The 15,085-nt window shown below is 47.8% G+C and overlaps 1 protein-coding gene across 6 annotated transcripts in view; it reads right to left on the bottom strand.

Annotated features, from left to right (window-relative positions):
• The window catches only part of LOC124230766 (nesprin-2-like), a 298,061-nt gene continuing 282,976 nt past the window's right edge, over positions 1-15,085 (bottom strand). For 4 of the 6 annotated variants that reach the window (XM_046647128.1, XM_046647127.1, XM_046647132.1 and 1 more), the window contains 13 exons: positions 14,149-14,286; positions 12,765-12,959; positions 11,114-11,396; positions 10,516-10,584; positions 9,467-9,606; positions 7,507-7,621; positions 6,589-6,791; positions 5,346-5,546; positions 4,291-4,419; positions 2,898-3,089; positions 1,965-2,051; positions 1,403-1,452; positions 1-1,081 (listed from right to left, as the gene is read on the bottom strand). In XM_046647128.1, coding sequence (XP_046503084.1) covers positions 874-1,081; positions 1,403-1,452; positions 1,965-2,051; positions 2,898-3,089; positions 4,291-4,419; positions 5,346-5,546; positions 6,589-6,791; positions 7,507-7,621; positions 9,467-9,606; positions 10,516-10,584; positions 11,114-11,396; positions 12,765-12,959; positions 14,149-14,286 — 2,010 coding nt within the window. In that variant the 3' untranslated portion in view covers positions 1-873. The remainder of the gene's footprint in view (positions 1,082-1,402; positions 1,453-1,964; positions 2,052-2,897; positions 3,090-4,290; positions 4,420-5,345; positions 5,547-6,588; positions 6,792-7,506; positions 7,622-9,466; positions 9,607-10,515; positions 10,585-11,113; positions 11,397-12,764; positions 12,960-14,148; positions 14,287-15,085) is intronic. The other 2 variants (XM_046647130.1, XM_046647131.1) reach the window with 2 other exon arrangements.

The following is a 15,085-nucleotide window of genomic DNA, read 5'->3' as shown; positions in this document are numbered from 1 at the left end:
TATTTTTTTGTTTTGTTTTAATGAGAAACATCTAAGTTGTACATACCACAAACAGCTTCAAGTTTCTGTACCAACCCCCCATGGCCCAGCAGTTAAACAAAACCCGAAGCATCACTTTAAATGTGAAAAGTCTTATAAAATTAACTTACAAAAAGGTCCCTACAAAGTCTGTAGTTTGGCATTTACTGTACATTAGTCAAAAGCTCAAGCTAAAATCTGATTTTTTAAAAAAATCAATGTTTACATTATTCATACAGATTCAGCATTGTTAAAAAATATGCACAAATAACCACATCCATGCAATATAATTTCTTTAAAAATTTAAAGCAATATAAAAGAGCAGACCTAAGTACTGAACAGAAAGTTTTGGTTTATAACTTGTAGCTCAAGATGGCTAGCTGACTGGAGTAAAATTAACTCTGAACATTTTAAATATGATTGTTCCAATCAATCAGCCAAGGGTGCATGGGAATTTCTGAACCATTGCTAAGGCGGAATCTGCTTGCTTATTTCTAGAATATATATTATGTGGTGAACACTACTGTTCATTGACCATATTAGCTACAGTTTAAAAATGTTGTTTTACAAATAAATCAGAATTCACAAAGTGCTTGGCTCTTCAGGAAATTGCAGTTTCCAGAGATCCTGAAACCAATCAATTAGCATTGCCAAACTGCCCGGGGCAGCTGCTGCCCAGGTTCCCTGCCCTGGGTCCCGAGAGAGCCCTCTCTGGCCAAGTCCAGAAGGAGGTGTCCACAGCAGGTCCCTGGACTGTGCCAACGCTCAGAGTCACTCACAGGCTGGTCTGCGGCCGTGAGTTGGGCGCCTGAGTAAACAGGCTGGTGGTGGGGCGCTGCAGGCCGGCTGAGCCCTCTAGGTGGGGGGTGGCCCGTTGGTGTACCTCAGCATGGGGTAGAAGGACCTCGCAAAGTTGTTGGCCTGTGTGCAGCTGTAGTCCTCCTCGGAGGAGGGCAGCAGGCAGGCCAGGAGCAGGAGGAGCAGGAGCAGCAGCTGCAGGGGCAGCGCCGCCCTGAGCACGCGGCAGAGGAAGGAGCGCTGAGGCCGCGAGCCACGGGGCACCCTGTCAAGAGAGGCGGTGGAGAGCTGATCAGGAGGTTCCAGAAGCAAAACCCGCTCATGTTACCTGACCCCCTGCTTACGTAAGACATCCAGGACCTGAGATTAAAATGGGGCTAACCGCTGGGGTTCCGTTTTGTAAGAGAAGCCCAGCCCTTTCCAGATGAAAGAAAATGAGAAAATCAGGTTTCTACAAAGACCTTGATGGTGGCATTGGCAAGACTGGTGTGGTGGGAGTGTGGAACTGGCGGGGGGGGGGGGGGGGGCTACAGACACGAACAGGAGGGGACAACGACTCATTGCTGTGACTGCAGAGCCCCGTTACCTGCTGTCTGTCTTGTTCTTGACTTTTGTAGTTCTCTCTGCTCCGAACTGCTGGATAAAAATAATCCAGTTAATGAGCTGAAGATAGTTTAGTCCTGTCCCTGATAAAACATGCTTCATTCTTAAATCACACACCTTCCTTAGGTCGGCTTCCTGACCAGCTTTTGAGCCTAGGGTAATACATTTGCGATTACACTCTAGGAGGAGAAATGATTGGGTTTGTTAAATGATCGAGATTTTCGTGTTCCAGTTTGTTGATCTGTTGTTAATGGAGAGATCAGGAAGCCCCTTCAACACCGCTAGAAGGGCTCTCAGCTTTCACAACCTACTAGAATCCCAGTGAAGAGCAGGGACTAGAAGACAGCTTTTGAGTTAGGTCTTTAAAAAGGGTACTGCAATTTTTTTTTTAATCTTTGGAGTAAAGCTCCCTTCTGCCCAGCAGAGGCTGAAGCAGATCTGTGCTATCGTGAAATGCTGAGTGAGGCCTCGGAGTCCCAAGTTCCTGTCATCTCAGTAACTTAAAAATAACCAGTGTGGTTCTCACAGGAGAAAGGGGCTCTCACCTTTGCTTGGGGAGCTGGCACGGACGCTGCTGGAGGCTGGTCTCCAGAGTCTGCCTCGTCCAAGCCAGGCAGAGACGAGTCTGGGTTCTGGAATCCACATGCCAAGTGTTCAGTTCAGGGAAACAGAAGCTTCTAAACAGTCTCAAGGCCCCAAAATGTGCTTCCCGCAGACTCTCCTTTGCACTGCTCACCACTGCCCCCCAGCTCAAATCTTTCCTGAAGAGGGGGCTCTTCCTCTGCTCTCACCACTCCCACCCCCCACCCACTTTAACAGGGACTTTTTTCAGACAAAAGGGAATGTAAACACCACAAGGCCAACCATTTGCATGGAAACCCAGAGCACACACTGGGGGAGATGAGTTTAGCAGCAGCAAGAAAGAGAGACAGTTTCAGTTGACAGTGAGCTCACAGCAAGTGTCGATGTGATCACGTGGCCATCAAGACACTATAGTCTTGGCTGCACAGGAGGAACTACATACTCTAGAATGAAGGGGACAGGCCTGCCCGAAGTCTGGTGAGGCCACGGTTTGAGTATTCCCTTTGTTCTGAGTTGGATCACATTTTAAAGAGAAAAAAGTAGACAGATGAGAGGGTGGTCAGAAGACAGTGACCAGGACAATGAAAAGGACTTGAAACTGTCACATGAGGAGAGTGAAGGCTGGAGTCTGTTGGGCATGAAGGCAAGGCAGAAATGCTAGAGGGATCAGACTTGTTTTTCATAGCCCAGCCATGCTAATAGGTACTCTTGTTATCGCCCTTCTACAAAGGACAGACAGCATCAAAGAGCTTATGTGACTTTTTGAGGCCACGCAGCCAGAGGGGGCACGACTCGAGGCTCCACTCAGACCACTCCACTTGCTCACGGCCTCCCTCTGCTTTCCTGTTTGCATCGAATGTGACATCTTTATAGTTAAACGCCACAAGTGGACTCACCTGGTGTCCCTGCAAGGACATTAAGTCTTGGGACACTTGCTCGAGTAACTGTTTGAGTTTCTTCTCAATAACATGCACCTTCTCTTCAGCCTCAATATAGTCTTCTCCATGCCCCTTAATAAGAAGGCTGTTCGAGATCTCTTGTAAGGAGTTTACTTGAGGTTGACGTTCCACTAGCTCCTTTTCTAGTTGCTAAAAATAAAAAAGTGTGTGAAACAGTTGCTTACCCAAAGGGAAGCTAGTGTGGCCGCATGAGGCTTTCTCAGCACCAGGAAGGTCCCAGGATGAATGATGGGTGGCATTCCACTTCAGAACCTTCTACTTCTTGTATCTGCCTGTCTCTGTCCTTAAGCCTAACGTCATTTAGGGAGCAACTTGGTGACACCCTACTCCTATTTTTTATTCCTTCTCATTCTGGAGACCGCTGTGATGCTGGAGGAGTTAGAGGAAAAGTGAGGGGGGTGGTGTGAGAGACCAGGCCCTCACCCACCATGGCAGGACATCAAAGTCAGGGCAGATCTAAAGTGGATAAACTGGAACAGCAGCCTGAGCATACTATTCAGAAATACAGAGGTATCTGGTGAATCTGCTCGTATTGTCGAGGGTGGTTATCCTGCTCATTGTCCAATACAGTAGCCACCAGACAACACTGGCTGTTTAAATAAATTAAAAGAAAAAGCTCCGTTTCAGTTACAATAGCCACATTTCAGTGCTCAGTAGCTACCTGCAGCCAGCAGCTATATGGACAGCACAGACACAGAACATTTCCACCACTGCAGAAAGGTCTACTGAACAGTGCTGCTCCAGAGAGTGGGGCTTTACAAAGATTTTAGCATACAAACATATGTTTTAAGAACAACGACCAGCACTTTAAATTTAAAATACTTAAAATCGAGCCACATACAAATTTATGGATAAATATGTCATCTTGAGTTGATGTGAGAAGATATAGGCCTCATCTTGGCTTCCTAGTGAAATATAGGGAAAACCAACTACCCTCCAAGAAGTCAGACTGTTCCATAGTGGATATGGAAAACTCATACAACTCATCATGGCCATGGAGCAATGAGCACCGTATTTTCCTCCAACTGAGCCACATTCAAAGGGAAAAAACATTTCAAATGGACATAAGTTTCTCCGGATACTGCTAAACACTTTTGTCTCAAATTCCTGGGAGCCTTGAGGACTTTCTGCTCTTGGCCATGGCTCTTCATCCCTGGAAATCATTCTGCTTCAAAACTACAAAGGGATGCTCAGTAGACACCAACTGGAACAGGAGGGCAGAACAGCACACTGGCATTGTTGTTCCCAGAAACACCAGGTGAGGCTACCTGAGTACTGACTTCCTGGCAGGGGCCAGCGGTAGTGCAGAACTCCTTAGGAGGAAACTTACCATCAGTTGTTCCTGACACTCCAGGACAGCCTGGGGGTCTGCCTTTGGATCAGTGACATGAGCCTTCTGCCTCTGGCTTTCGGCACTCGCTAACCACAGTAGCAGATTTTGACTCAACTGGTGGAAGTCCTTAAAAAACAACACACATCACAGCATTGCCCTTTCTCCGAACTATGAAGGAAGGTGTGCTGGGAAGGAGCTTGCTATTTCTAGTCCATCATAGCCACTTGCTCTTCTAGTCTTACCCAGTGAATAAAAGGGCCAGATTTAAACTAAATGCCAGGGCCCCAAAAACAGGGAAAGGGGAAGGAGAGCGCATTTGGCACAGCCCCAGGAGGCATGCTGAATTTAGCCAAGGGAAAAGTGCTGGCAGAAAGGTGGGGCTTCAGAAGGCTCCACCAATATTTCACAGGGAGACCACGCAAATTACTCGACAAATCTGTCCGATTCAATGGTTCGGGAGACAGCCCAACAGGACAGGCTGTGGCCTGGGGACAGGGCTGCATGTGGCCTCGCAGCTGGGCTCAGAGGCAGACAGTGGTGTGGAGCTCACGTGTGCTGGGCATTTATTCTGTGTCAGGTGCTGGCCTGAGATCACACGCGCGTAGTCCTACAAAGAACCCTGTGAGGCAGGTAGGCACTCAAATGATTCCCACTTCTCCCATGAAGAAACTGAGGTCTGGAAGGTTCAATGATTTGCCCAGGTCACACAGCTAAGCTGTAGAGCTGGGTTAAAGTGCTCTTTGTTCCAGGGCCACGTCTCTTAATCACTCTGCTGTACAGCCTCCCTGGCAAAAGGACCGAGATGGGGTACGGTTGGGGTGGCGTCTCTGACCTACTGGAATGTTTGCTGGAACCCTTATACTAGGAGTGGGCCTGGGCGACCGTCAGGGCTCTGAGACAGCAGGCGGGCTTCTTTGGAGACAAATGGTAGAGCCCACATTTCCTAACACAAGCCATATTTGGCTGTGCCAAAGCAGCCTGAGGATGATAAAAATATCTGCTTCTCCCACCCACGTGGGCCTGGGCCTCGGGCACCAGCTGCGGCGGCGTACCTGGCACTGCATGAGCGACTGCCGTAAGCTGTCTCTCCAGCTCTCCACCGCGCCCTGTGCCGCGTCCCACTGCAGCCTCAGCTGGCCGACTCTCCCCTGGAGCTCTTTGGATTCGGTGCTCTCGGTTTGCAGAAATTCCTTGCTGTTCACATTGACAGACACCACTAAAGCCTTGTAGGTCTCAAAGGCTTTTAATATCTCCTACCGCAGAGGAAGAGACTGGGTTAGGCATTCTGAAAACAGAGATGTGGAGTTCATTTTGAACCTCGGGGGGAAATGGATCTTCCAGACACTTCTCCAAGCTGTGGCCACAGAAACAAGAGCAACGTCGCCTGTGACTGGCTGAGAAGCATCAAGTGAGGGAGCTGCCTGCCTTACAAGGTCAGTAAACTTGGCCAGCCGGCCAACCAGGCCTGAGAGCAAAGGCCTGTCTCCTGGCTGGCCACCTCAACCGGAGGCATGAATAGACCCTGCTGACCTCTGGTTGGCTTAATAACATTTCTGGACCAGATTAAAGCCTTCTAGATAAAGTATAGGTAGTTATCTGGCATTTGCCCCTAGACATCACAGAAGTGTTACTCCTTAAGATGAATGGTAACTCCTTATATATGAGTGCACACAGTAAAATGACAATAGAAAGATGAAGAGAGCCTGGATACTCCGAAACCCCTGCCCTGGGTCCTCTCGGGAGTTCAGGCTCATGCTTAGGGCACCCCCAAAGTGCAGGGCTCAAACTGCCCCTCCCCTGCTCCCTGGACCATTCCAGTGGGGCAAGGGCTGATTGTGTGGGTGACAATTCCTTACTGTGTAGGGGGTGACCAGATCAGACCACCGAGTTCATCACTGGGTGACCTGGTCCTCCCCACCCCCAACACTCCAGCACCAGTCTTGGCTGAGACTGTGGCACACAGTTTGGAAAGGTGGTTTCAAGCTGCCTGACAGTGGCCACTAACACCCTCATAAGAGTCCAGAGGTGCCTCAGAAGCCAGGTCTTTCCAGTGCTGGGGATCTGAGCCACAACTCCCCAGTGCTGCTCTGGGCTTTGGGATCATTTGTAGGTAGTCTTCTGTAGGATAACAAAAATCTGAATCTGGGTCCTTGCCAGTGACAGAAGTGAAACGGAAGAGACTGACCTCTACCACACACAGTCTGCAAAGTTGCCACCAACACCACTAACAGATGTGACCCACTTGATTTGTATGCACGTTCTGAATTCCTCTTGCCCTCCACGCCTCCAGCTCACCTTCAGTTTCTTCACTCTGGGCTCCATTTCCTGCATATCCTTGGGAGGCTTTGCCATCTTTAATGTTTCTAGCTCTGCTTCAGTTTTTTTCAGACAAATGGAGATGTTACTGATATCAGAGTTAAGCTGCTGCAAGTTTTGTTTTATTCTGAGTTTATTGTGAAGTTCTTGTGCTTGAATCAGCTCCCATCGGTCAAAAGCACCTGGAATCAAAAGCCACCAATAAAAAGAAGCGACAATGCAAACAGACTTCTCTGCCTCCAGCTGGTTCAGTGTCGGGCTGATAAGCCCTGTAGGCGATGCCCCTTGCGAGAGGCTCAGGGTGTGGGCGTTATCATCTTCCCTGGGCTGTGGAATAGCTCATCTCCCCTGCTCTGGTTCAAGGCCCGTGCCACTCCACTCCCACGACGGCTGGAATGATGTGGGGCAGGGTAGGAGACCCAGCATGTTGCCAGCATGTGCTGTGGTCCCAGTTCAGCCTTTCAGTTCCTGCTGTTATCAGGGCGCTTTCTCCTTTGGTCTATGAATGATTAGCTTGACTTTAGACTCAGCTGAGTAACTACTTTTATAATCATGGAACTGGCCTAATGGGGAGACACATGACACAACTTTTTGATCACCATCCTCATGTCTGATACTTATATACAAGTGAAGTCATTAAAACACATACTTCAGCATATGAGGCTCATTTTGTCAACAGGATTTAAAAGTGAAAGTTTTGAAAGTAAACAGCCTCAGAATCTGTTTATAAACACAAGTCAGCTGATTCTGAGATCACACTGGCTGCCGTAGGGTCAGTGCAGCAGTCTGGGTCAATCCCTAATTAGTGTCCCCTCCAGCAATGACTTACAGTAAATGCCTAATCACCCCCAGTACCAGACTCCAGCTCCCTCCCCAACTGCCTAATTTTAAGCCTACCTGACTGCTGCCCGGGTCGACCAGCCAGTCCCTCGTCTTCCTGCTGCGGGCTGCCATTCAAGGCTTGTGGGCCTTCTTTGTCACCATCAGTGCCTGGAGATAAGAGCAGCTTTACCTAGAATGAGCCAATTTTTACGTTACCATCTAGAAATTTTAAAGGCTGTCTGCAGAGTATGTTGGTTCATATTAACAGGTCAGAATGAAGACACGGGGCCCTTTCTTTCGAGGAGTAACTTGCTCATGACACAGGGGGGCCTTAGTGTATTGGTTGCATTATAAGCAAGCAGAGTTAACAGAAATAACACCTCAGCAGAAGCCCAGGGAGGGGAAAGCAGGGGGGCGTCAATATTGGGAATAAAACGGCCTGACTGAATTTGCAGGCTTCCCAATGCTCCTCAAACAACCGTGTAAAGAGTTAAAAACAGTTGTTGGGCTTACTAGACTGTTATTGTGTTAGCTCCTTCCAATTTGCACATTTGTGTTTTACAAAATTTTAGTCATCCCCCCCAGTCACTCCGTGGCGCTGGTGGCATTATCACTAGGAATCGGAAACACAGAGGACGAATCCGCCTCCCAGGGTCATTCGTACCAAGTGTTTATCTTTCACTGCACATATTGACTCTTCTGTTATCGCTGAGCTGATTGGGCTATTATCTCAGGCCCTTCTAAAAATAAATGTATCGTTTCTAGAAAAGCCATGCTGTCTTTGGAGTGTGTCCATATGGCCTATTTGTGTGGAATGAAAAAAATAAAAAACGCTTTGGATCTGTGGTGACATGCCTGGTTTCAGACACACAAAAAAGGGTTGAGCTTTTGAAACCAGCCAGGTGAGGGACACAAGCATAGTCACTGAGGAGGCCAAACCACACGACCCTGGAGGTATGGCAAAGGTGGCGTGCTGGGGTCCGCCCACCCATATTGTCAAGTCTTATTCCAGATCACAGAGGGACAGATTAAAGATGACAACTGCTTGCTGAGCGAGAGGAAGAGAGTCTGAATTGGGCATGGACAACCTATTATCAAATGACTCGGGTCTGACCATGAACAGGCAGAATCTTCTCTAATTATCTGGCAATAGTCACTCCTAGACACATAGTGCACTTTGAGGAGTAATCCATGATGCTTACACTGCTTCTGGTTTTTCTAAAAGATGACACTAAAAATGCTTGAGACATTGTAATTTCAACTTGCTCGTCACTAATTCTCTGTACTGAGAATGATCTGTGGCCAACATTTAATCCTAGGTTGGCTGCCCCCCAACAGCTGCATAGTCAGAGTATGCCAAGGACTCATGTTGCCTGAGGAAAACGTAACTAAGAAGGAAGAGTCACTGTTACAAACAACAACAACACGCCGTATACAGCAGTGATAATAATAATGACGATCACCACTTCTGAGGGCCTTCTTTATACCCATTAAGTCCTAACAACAATTATGTGAGGTAGGTTCCTCAGCTGAAGAAGGCTTACAGAGGCAAGGCGAAGTTTCTATGGCCCCAGACCAGTTTACAGTAGGGCTAGGAATCAAACACACATCTCCCACAGCACACTGTCAAATCATTCTGAAGATGAAGTCAGAATTTTCTGAATAGGATGTGTGGTCGAAAGGTAAACAGAACAAAGGTTTAGGGAGCTCAGGAGCAGCTCAGGAAAGCCAGCACTTCACTTCTCCACCGTTTGCACGGATGACTGACTCACCAGTAGTAACCACTGTCACATCACGTCAATACACACAAAGATGGTTTTTGGCCCCAAACCTATCTTTAACTCTAGTCAGTTTTGCCAGGGTTCTAATGAAGTAGGGACAGCTCGGCAAAGATATTGTCACTGTGGGAAAACCAACTCAAAATGTGACCGAGGAGTGAGCACATGCAATATACACCAAAATCTCTCTCTCTTGAAAACTTCTGATTATGACTGACACACTTGGGTTATACACTCCCAGTGGGGTGAAGACTTACATAGGCTGGTTTGTAAGGAGTGCTGGAATCGGAGGGGGTGGGTTGTACATTCCTATCACCTCCCATTTGTTTGTAGTGATGCTTGGGACAGGATGGACTGTCAGGAACATGCCATGAGTGGCCCTCAGAAATGGATTTACCTGAAACAAAAAATAGCAAGTGACAGTCCATTCTCTCCAACCAAAGGACTCATAGTCAGTTACACAAAAAAGGTCATGGGTAACATGGCGTCAGGTTATAGTATAACATGAGTTCTGCAGCTTTCCTTGCAAAGCATGCACATTTGCAAAATGTCAGTATGTCCCCGAAGGGAATGAAATGAGAGTCATGCAACTGAGCAGCACTGGGCCTTCACTAGATGGGTTCACGATGGAGCACAACAAACATGATTTGCTGCGGGATGAATGACATTTTGGAACTAGGGTCTCTAGTGGTGGGGACACTGGCAGCAAGGCTGGGTCTGGGGGCCAAGAGGACTGAAGGCCTGTCAGGAGTGAGGGGAAGTGTGAACATCAGGATGGACTTGGGGACCAAAGGGCCGCTCGTGGTTCTACCCACCACTGCAGATGGGGCCGGGCAGGGAGTAAAGATTAGAGCTGCGAGTCAAGGAAAGGAAGGTTTCTTCTCCTACGGCAAATGCAACAGCACCTCTACCCCCACCCACCCCTCCTCTTCCCAGGAAATCACCGTAAGCAAGGAAGTAGTTCCAAACCAAGCCACCATGAAGAAAGCTTGGCCCATGCCAAAGGACTCGAGTTAGATGGAGCGGGAATAAAACTAAAAAAAGGCACCATGAACAATTCCCTTCTGCACAGGCCTGAGGGGGAGGCGAGGGTTGGCGTCGAGACTGCTCTGGTCTGGGCGGGGCTTGGTAAGGAGCACGCGGGTATGTGTGAGTACGGCAGTGTAAATACACCATGACACGAGGACCAAGGCGCATGGTGTCCACAGAAGGCAGAGGTCAGACATGACATGGGAGCGAGGTTTAGGATGCAGTGTGCGCCACAGGGTGCTGCCATGTTGAGACACATGCACGGGCAAGGGCCTACCAGAAGACGCTTTCAAAGTTTTTGTGGTCATTTTAAGATATGCCTCAGGATTTTCAGGGATTTCTACATCTGAAAAAGAATAATGTCATTTTCCTCACTGCAGGCGTCTGGAGATGAATGGCCAAGTATTAAGTTAAAACAGTAGAAACATTGTCAGCTGGAAGGAGAAAAGTACCCTTTATCTGTTTTATTAAAAAGCTTTAAAAAACCAGATGGATTTTTTCAGCCAACTCCTCACTGTCGGAAGCAGTGGTGGGGAAGGGGACGTGCACAGAGAGAACCAAGACACTCCATTTACTGATGCTCTGAAAACTCAACCGAAAGCCCACTGAGGAGCCTTCCAAACAGCCACACCATCAGGCAATAGCCTTAACGTCCCAATGGGACTTTCGTTTCTTTTTCCTTTCATTCTGCCTGTAATAGGAGTGAGTCAACTCTCAGGAGTCAAAAGTGGGCAAGACAGCACACAGGAGGCCACAGGAAGTCTGGGTCAGCCGCAAGTTGGACTTATGACCAGTGAGAGTTGGCCAGCTTGCTAAGGTGCTAAAAATACAGCCAAATGGGTCAATTTCAAGGGCTCTGGAAACCCGGCCGTTACCTGACAGCGCACTGTAGTATGGACCCTCCTCGTCTTCTTCGTGAGAGGACGAGCCCCCTACGTCGCCTGTGTGATCCCACTCCAGAGGGATGGAGTCCACACTGACAGGGGTCTCACAGCCAGACCGCTCAGGCCCTGGTGCTGGGGGCACCAGATGACAAAGAGACTGAGGAGATGAGGGCTCCTCGCTCACTCCCCTTTTACGCCAAGAGTCAGTCTGGATCTCTCTGGGGTCTTCCATGTCCGTTTCATTCTCAGAGGCCTCCTTTTCGTCTTCCAGGCCCTAAAGCGGGAGGATCCAGTTTTCAGAATTAACCAAATCCCAGGCTATTGCAGTTACTAGCAGCGTGAGAAGGCGGCCCGTCCAGCAGTTCCTGAAATGGCCACTGTCAGCATTTCTGAGGCAGCTTTAAGCAGAATCAGCTCCCCAGGCCTGTCTGTGTTATTGCAGTTTACACTATCTAGCGTGGGGCCTAGAATCTGTATTTCCCAAAATTTCCACCTTCTTTCTTAGAAAAGATCTGAAATTTGATAATCTAAGTTACACCTTAGAAGATAAGGAAATGGAGGCCAAAGTTTCATTGATGGTTAATGGTAGCTTCCTCCAAGATTCAGGAGATTAAAATTAAAAAAAAATTTTTAAGGCCATTAGAGTATTCTGGATAAGATTCACAACTTCAAGGGCCACATGTACCAGGTTCTTTCTTTCTTATCCCCCAATCTTATTGTTCAGAATACAGAATCTCACTCACCCTGTGTTATAATGATTCTAACAAAAATGACTAAACTGCTCTATTAAAAATGAGAGAATTGTAAGGTAATTTTTGAGGTTACGTCTGATAAAGAATTATGTTTGAAGTTGGCCAGTTGGAGACACAAAAGAAGAAAAGGTGGCCAGTTGTGTTGGTCAATGGTCATCATTAAAGCTTCTGTCACAAAGGCAGTAAGTGACTTTGAATAATGGCCTTAACTCCACCTGAACATCCCAAAAGATCCTTCTGCCAAGGGAAACATCACAGTTGCTTTCGAAAGTTGGTGCTTTTGGCATGTCAACAGTGAGACCAAAGCACCAGAAAGGCACAAATATTAAAAGCTTGCAGACACTGAGGCAAAGGCCAGTAGAGTCCCAAGTTGCTACTGTTAGCAAACTGGAACAGTTATCCTCACAGGGAAAACAGGTAAGAGAAGCAAGAACTTTCAGAAGTGCCACGCTTTCCACTGGGAAATGGGAGCTTGTAAGTAATTGTGGCTCTATATTAAAAGGAGTGGAAATAAAATTTTTCAACATAGTTTTTTTTTTTTTTGAGGAAGATTAGCCCTGAGCCAGCATCTGCCACCAATCCTCCACTTTTGGCTGAGGAAGCCTGGCCCTGAGCTAACATCCGTGCCCATCTTCCTCTACTTTATGTGTGGGACGCCTGCCGCAGCATGGCTGCCAAGCAGTGCGGAAGTCCACATCAGGATGTGAACCAGTGAACCCCGTGTGAACTTAACTGCTGCGCCACTGGGCCAGCCCATCAACGTAGCTTTTTTACCATAAAATAAAATCATGGTTAGCCATTACACAATAAGTTTCCCAATTCCTTAAAAATTTGCCCAGACGTCAGCTTTGAGTGGCCCAGAAGCCCTCTGTTGGGGGCAGTGCCCTTACCGGAGCGTGGGAGGTCAGCCGCCGGTGGAAGCGGGAGACTCGGCCGAACACCTCCTGACAGTACCGGTGGAGCTCCTCCACCTCGTCTTCGATCAGCACGGCGTCCAGGGGCTCACTCTTCTGAATGAGCTGCTCCCCAAAAACAATGAGCTGATCAATCTTGTTGGTATTCAACGTGATTTCCTGTTGGAAACCCTATTTAGAATATGAGAAAGAAAAGATTTCAAAGAAAGAAAAATTCTGCGAGGACCCAGTGTCTGTCTCTTTGAACAGGGCCACAGAAAAAGCATCAGAACGTCATTACTATTTTGTTCCTTCACTGAGTACTCCAGCTTCATCAATTTTTAACAAAGTGACAATAAAGATTTAATAATTTAAAACAAGTGTACCTATTTTTTCCTCCCCCTTTGAGGCACTGACTTTTCCAATTAAATTAATTCTAAAAGTTTGACATGGATGGACCTTTACTGTTACTGGGTCTGAAGGAGAGACCTTGTCTTACTGACGCTTGGTGGAAACAGAAAATCGCCCATAAGTCACCAACGGGCATTTGCTTCTGCTGACGCAATAATAGTGTGCATTGGTGCCATTCTATTAGGGAAGGCGCATTTCTATTTTTCAACATCTTGTAAGACCTAGCCAAGGAGGGGAACAATAGTGAGACTAACGTGTAATACGGGCAGACCTCGCTTGATCGCACTCCACAGATGCTAGGTTTTTTACAAGACCCTCCACCAGCAAAACGATTATGATTCGCTGGCCGCTCAGATGATGGTTAGCATTTTTTAGCAATAAAGTAGTTTTCAATTAAGGTATGTACATTGTTTTTTAGACATATGCTATTGCACCCTTAACAGACTACAGTATAGTGTAAAGGTTAAGTTTTATAGATACTAGGAAACCGAAAAATTCATGTGACTCGCTTTATCGCTACATTCGCTTTATTGCAGTGGTCTGGAACCGAACCCGCAATATCTCTGAGGTATGCCTGCACAGATATTTGTAACAGTGGGAGAGCAGAAGATATCTGTTCTTGGGCCCACTCTTGATACAGGTTCTCCTCCTGTTACACCCCACATGTTGCACTCAGACTCAAGTGCTGGAGAAGCAGCATCTTTGGAAGTTCTGTATGGAACCCAAAGGGCGTTCTCCCCGTAGATGATTATAAATGACAAAGAGAATAAAGGGCCTCATTCCAATGACCCCTGGCCGTAAGGAAGAGTATCCTGGCTTGTGATAACTCAGCAGTACTCAGGTGGATGCAGTCTGGCTGCTGTAACAATTCTGGAACCTGCTCTCAAGGTATCAGGTGACATTTGTACTTGGCCAGCTCTCCTCTGCAAAGGTGCACTCTTTTAAGAGCAGCTAAGGAAGCAGGCCTCACGTTCAGCTGGCGCATCTTGTCGTCGGCGTCGCTCTCCGAGAAGTGCTCCACGTTGGTCAGCTGCAGGTCCATCTCCGTGAGCCACACCAGAATGCTCTCCCTGGTCCCCTCGAATTCTTCCCTTTGGTTGGTGAAATGCTGTGACAGGAGAAGAACATCACATGTTTGTGTTGATGGCAGAATGAGAGTTCACTTAGGCAGCAAGGCAAGGGTGCCCGGCGTACTCAGAGAAACCTGCCTCTGGGTACCCGGGGGGCCCACAAGGCCTTCAGGGGGCCAGTGTGGGGTCAGGAGCCTGGGTCTGGTCCTGGCTGTGCGATATCAAACGAGCCCCCCACCTTCTCCCAGCCTCAGCACCTTCACTGGCAAATGAGGGTGTGGGAATGTTGACTACGATCAGCATTTGCAATTTCATAATTCTCTAAGCTTGTGATTTTCCCCAACCTATCCTTTGAGGAGCCCCTCCAAGTCCAGGCCAGGCACCTTGCCTGTTTTTACCTGTCAGCCTCTGGGGGTTGACAGAAGGATTTACAAGCCTCATGCTGGAAAAGTACTGCTCTGAGGGCTGAGCCTGGACTCATGCCCCATTAGCCTTCACTGACGTAACCCTGAGTGTGTCTCCTCAGAGAAAGAAGACCCAGATTTACCACCTCCAACTAAGGATGCCTCTCGGGTTACCGCCTCATAGATGGGCAGCCGATGCTCACACAGAGCCTTCAGTGCCCAATGATGGCTTAGACTGGTCAGAGACACATCAGCGGGAGATAAAGAAGTCAGTGCAAGAGGGGTGTCTGAAAAGTTAGCCAATTTCTTCCCGAGAGGGTTAAAAAAAAAGTCTAGATTCTCATCTTCTTAGAATGGTTTCAAGAGCATTCTGCTCTGAGAACAGAATACAGGGATTAAAATTACTTCCTGCAGCCACAGCCCACACCGGTCT

This window comes from Equus quagga, chromosome 20, assembly GCF_021613505.1.
Source record: "Equus quagga isolate Etosha38 chromosome 20, UCLA_HA_Equagga_1.0, whole genome shotgun sequence".
NCBI classification, from domain to species: Eukaryota; Metazoa; Chordata; class Mammalia; order Perissodactyla; family Equidae; genus Equus; species Equus quagga.
The sequence above is the reverse complement of the archived record's forward strand: the minus strand, read 5'-3'. Positions and strand labels throughout refer to the sequence as shown.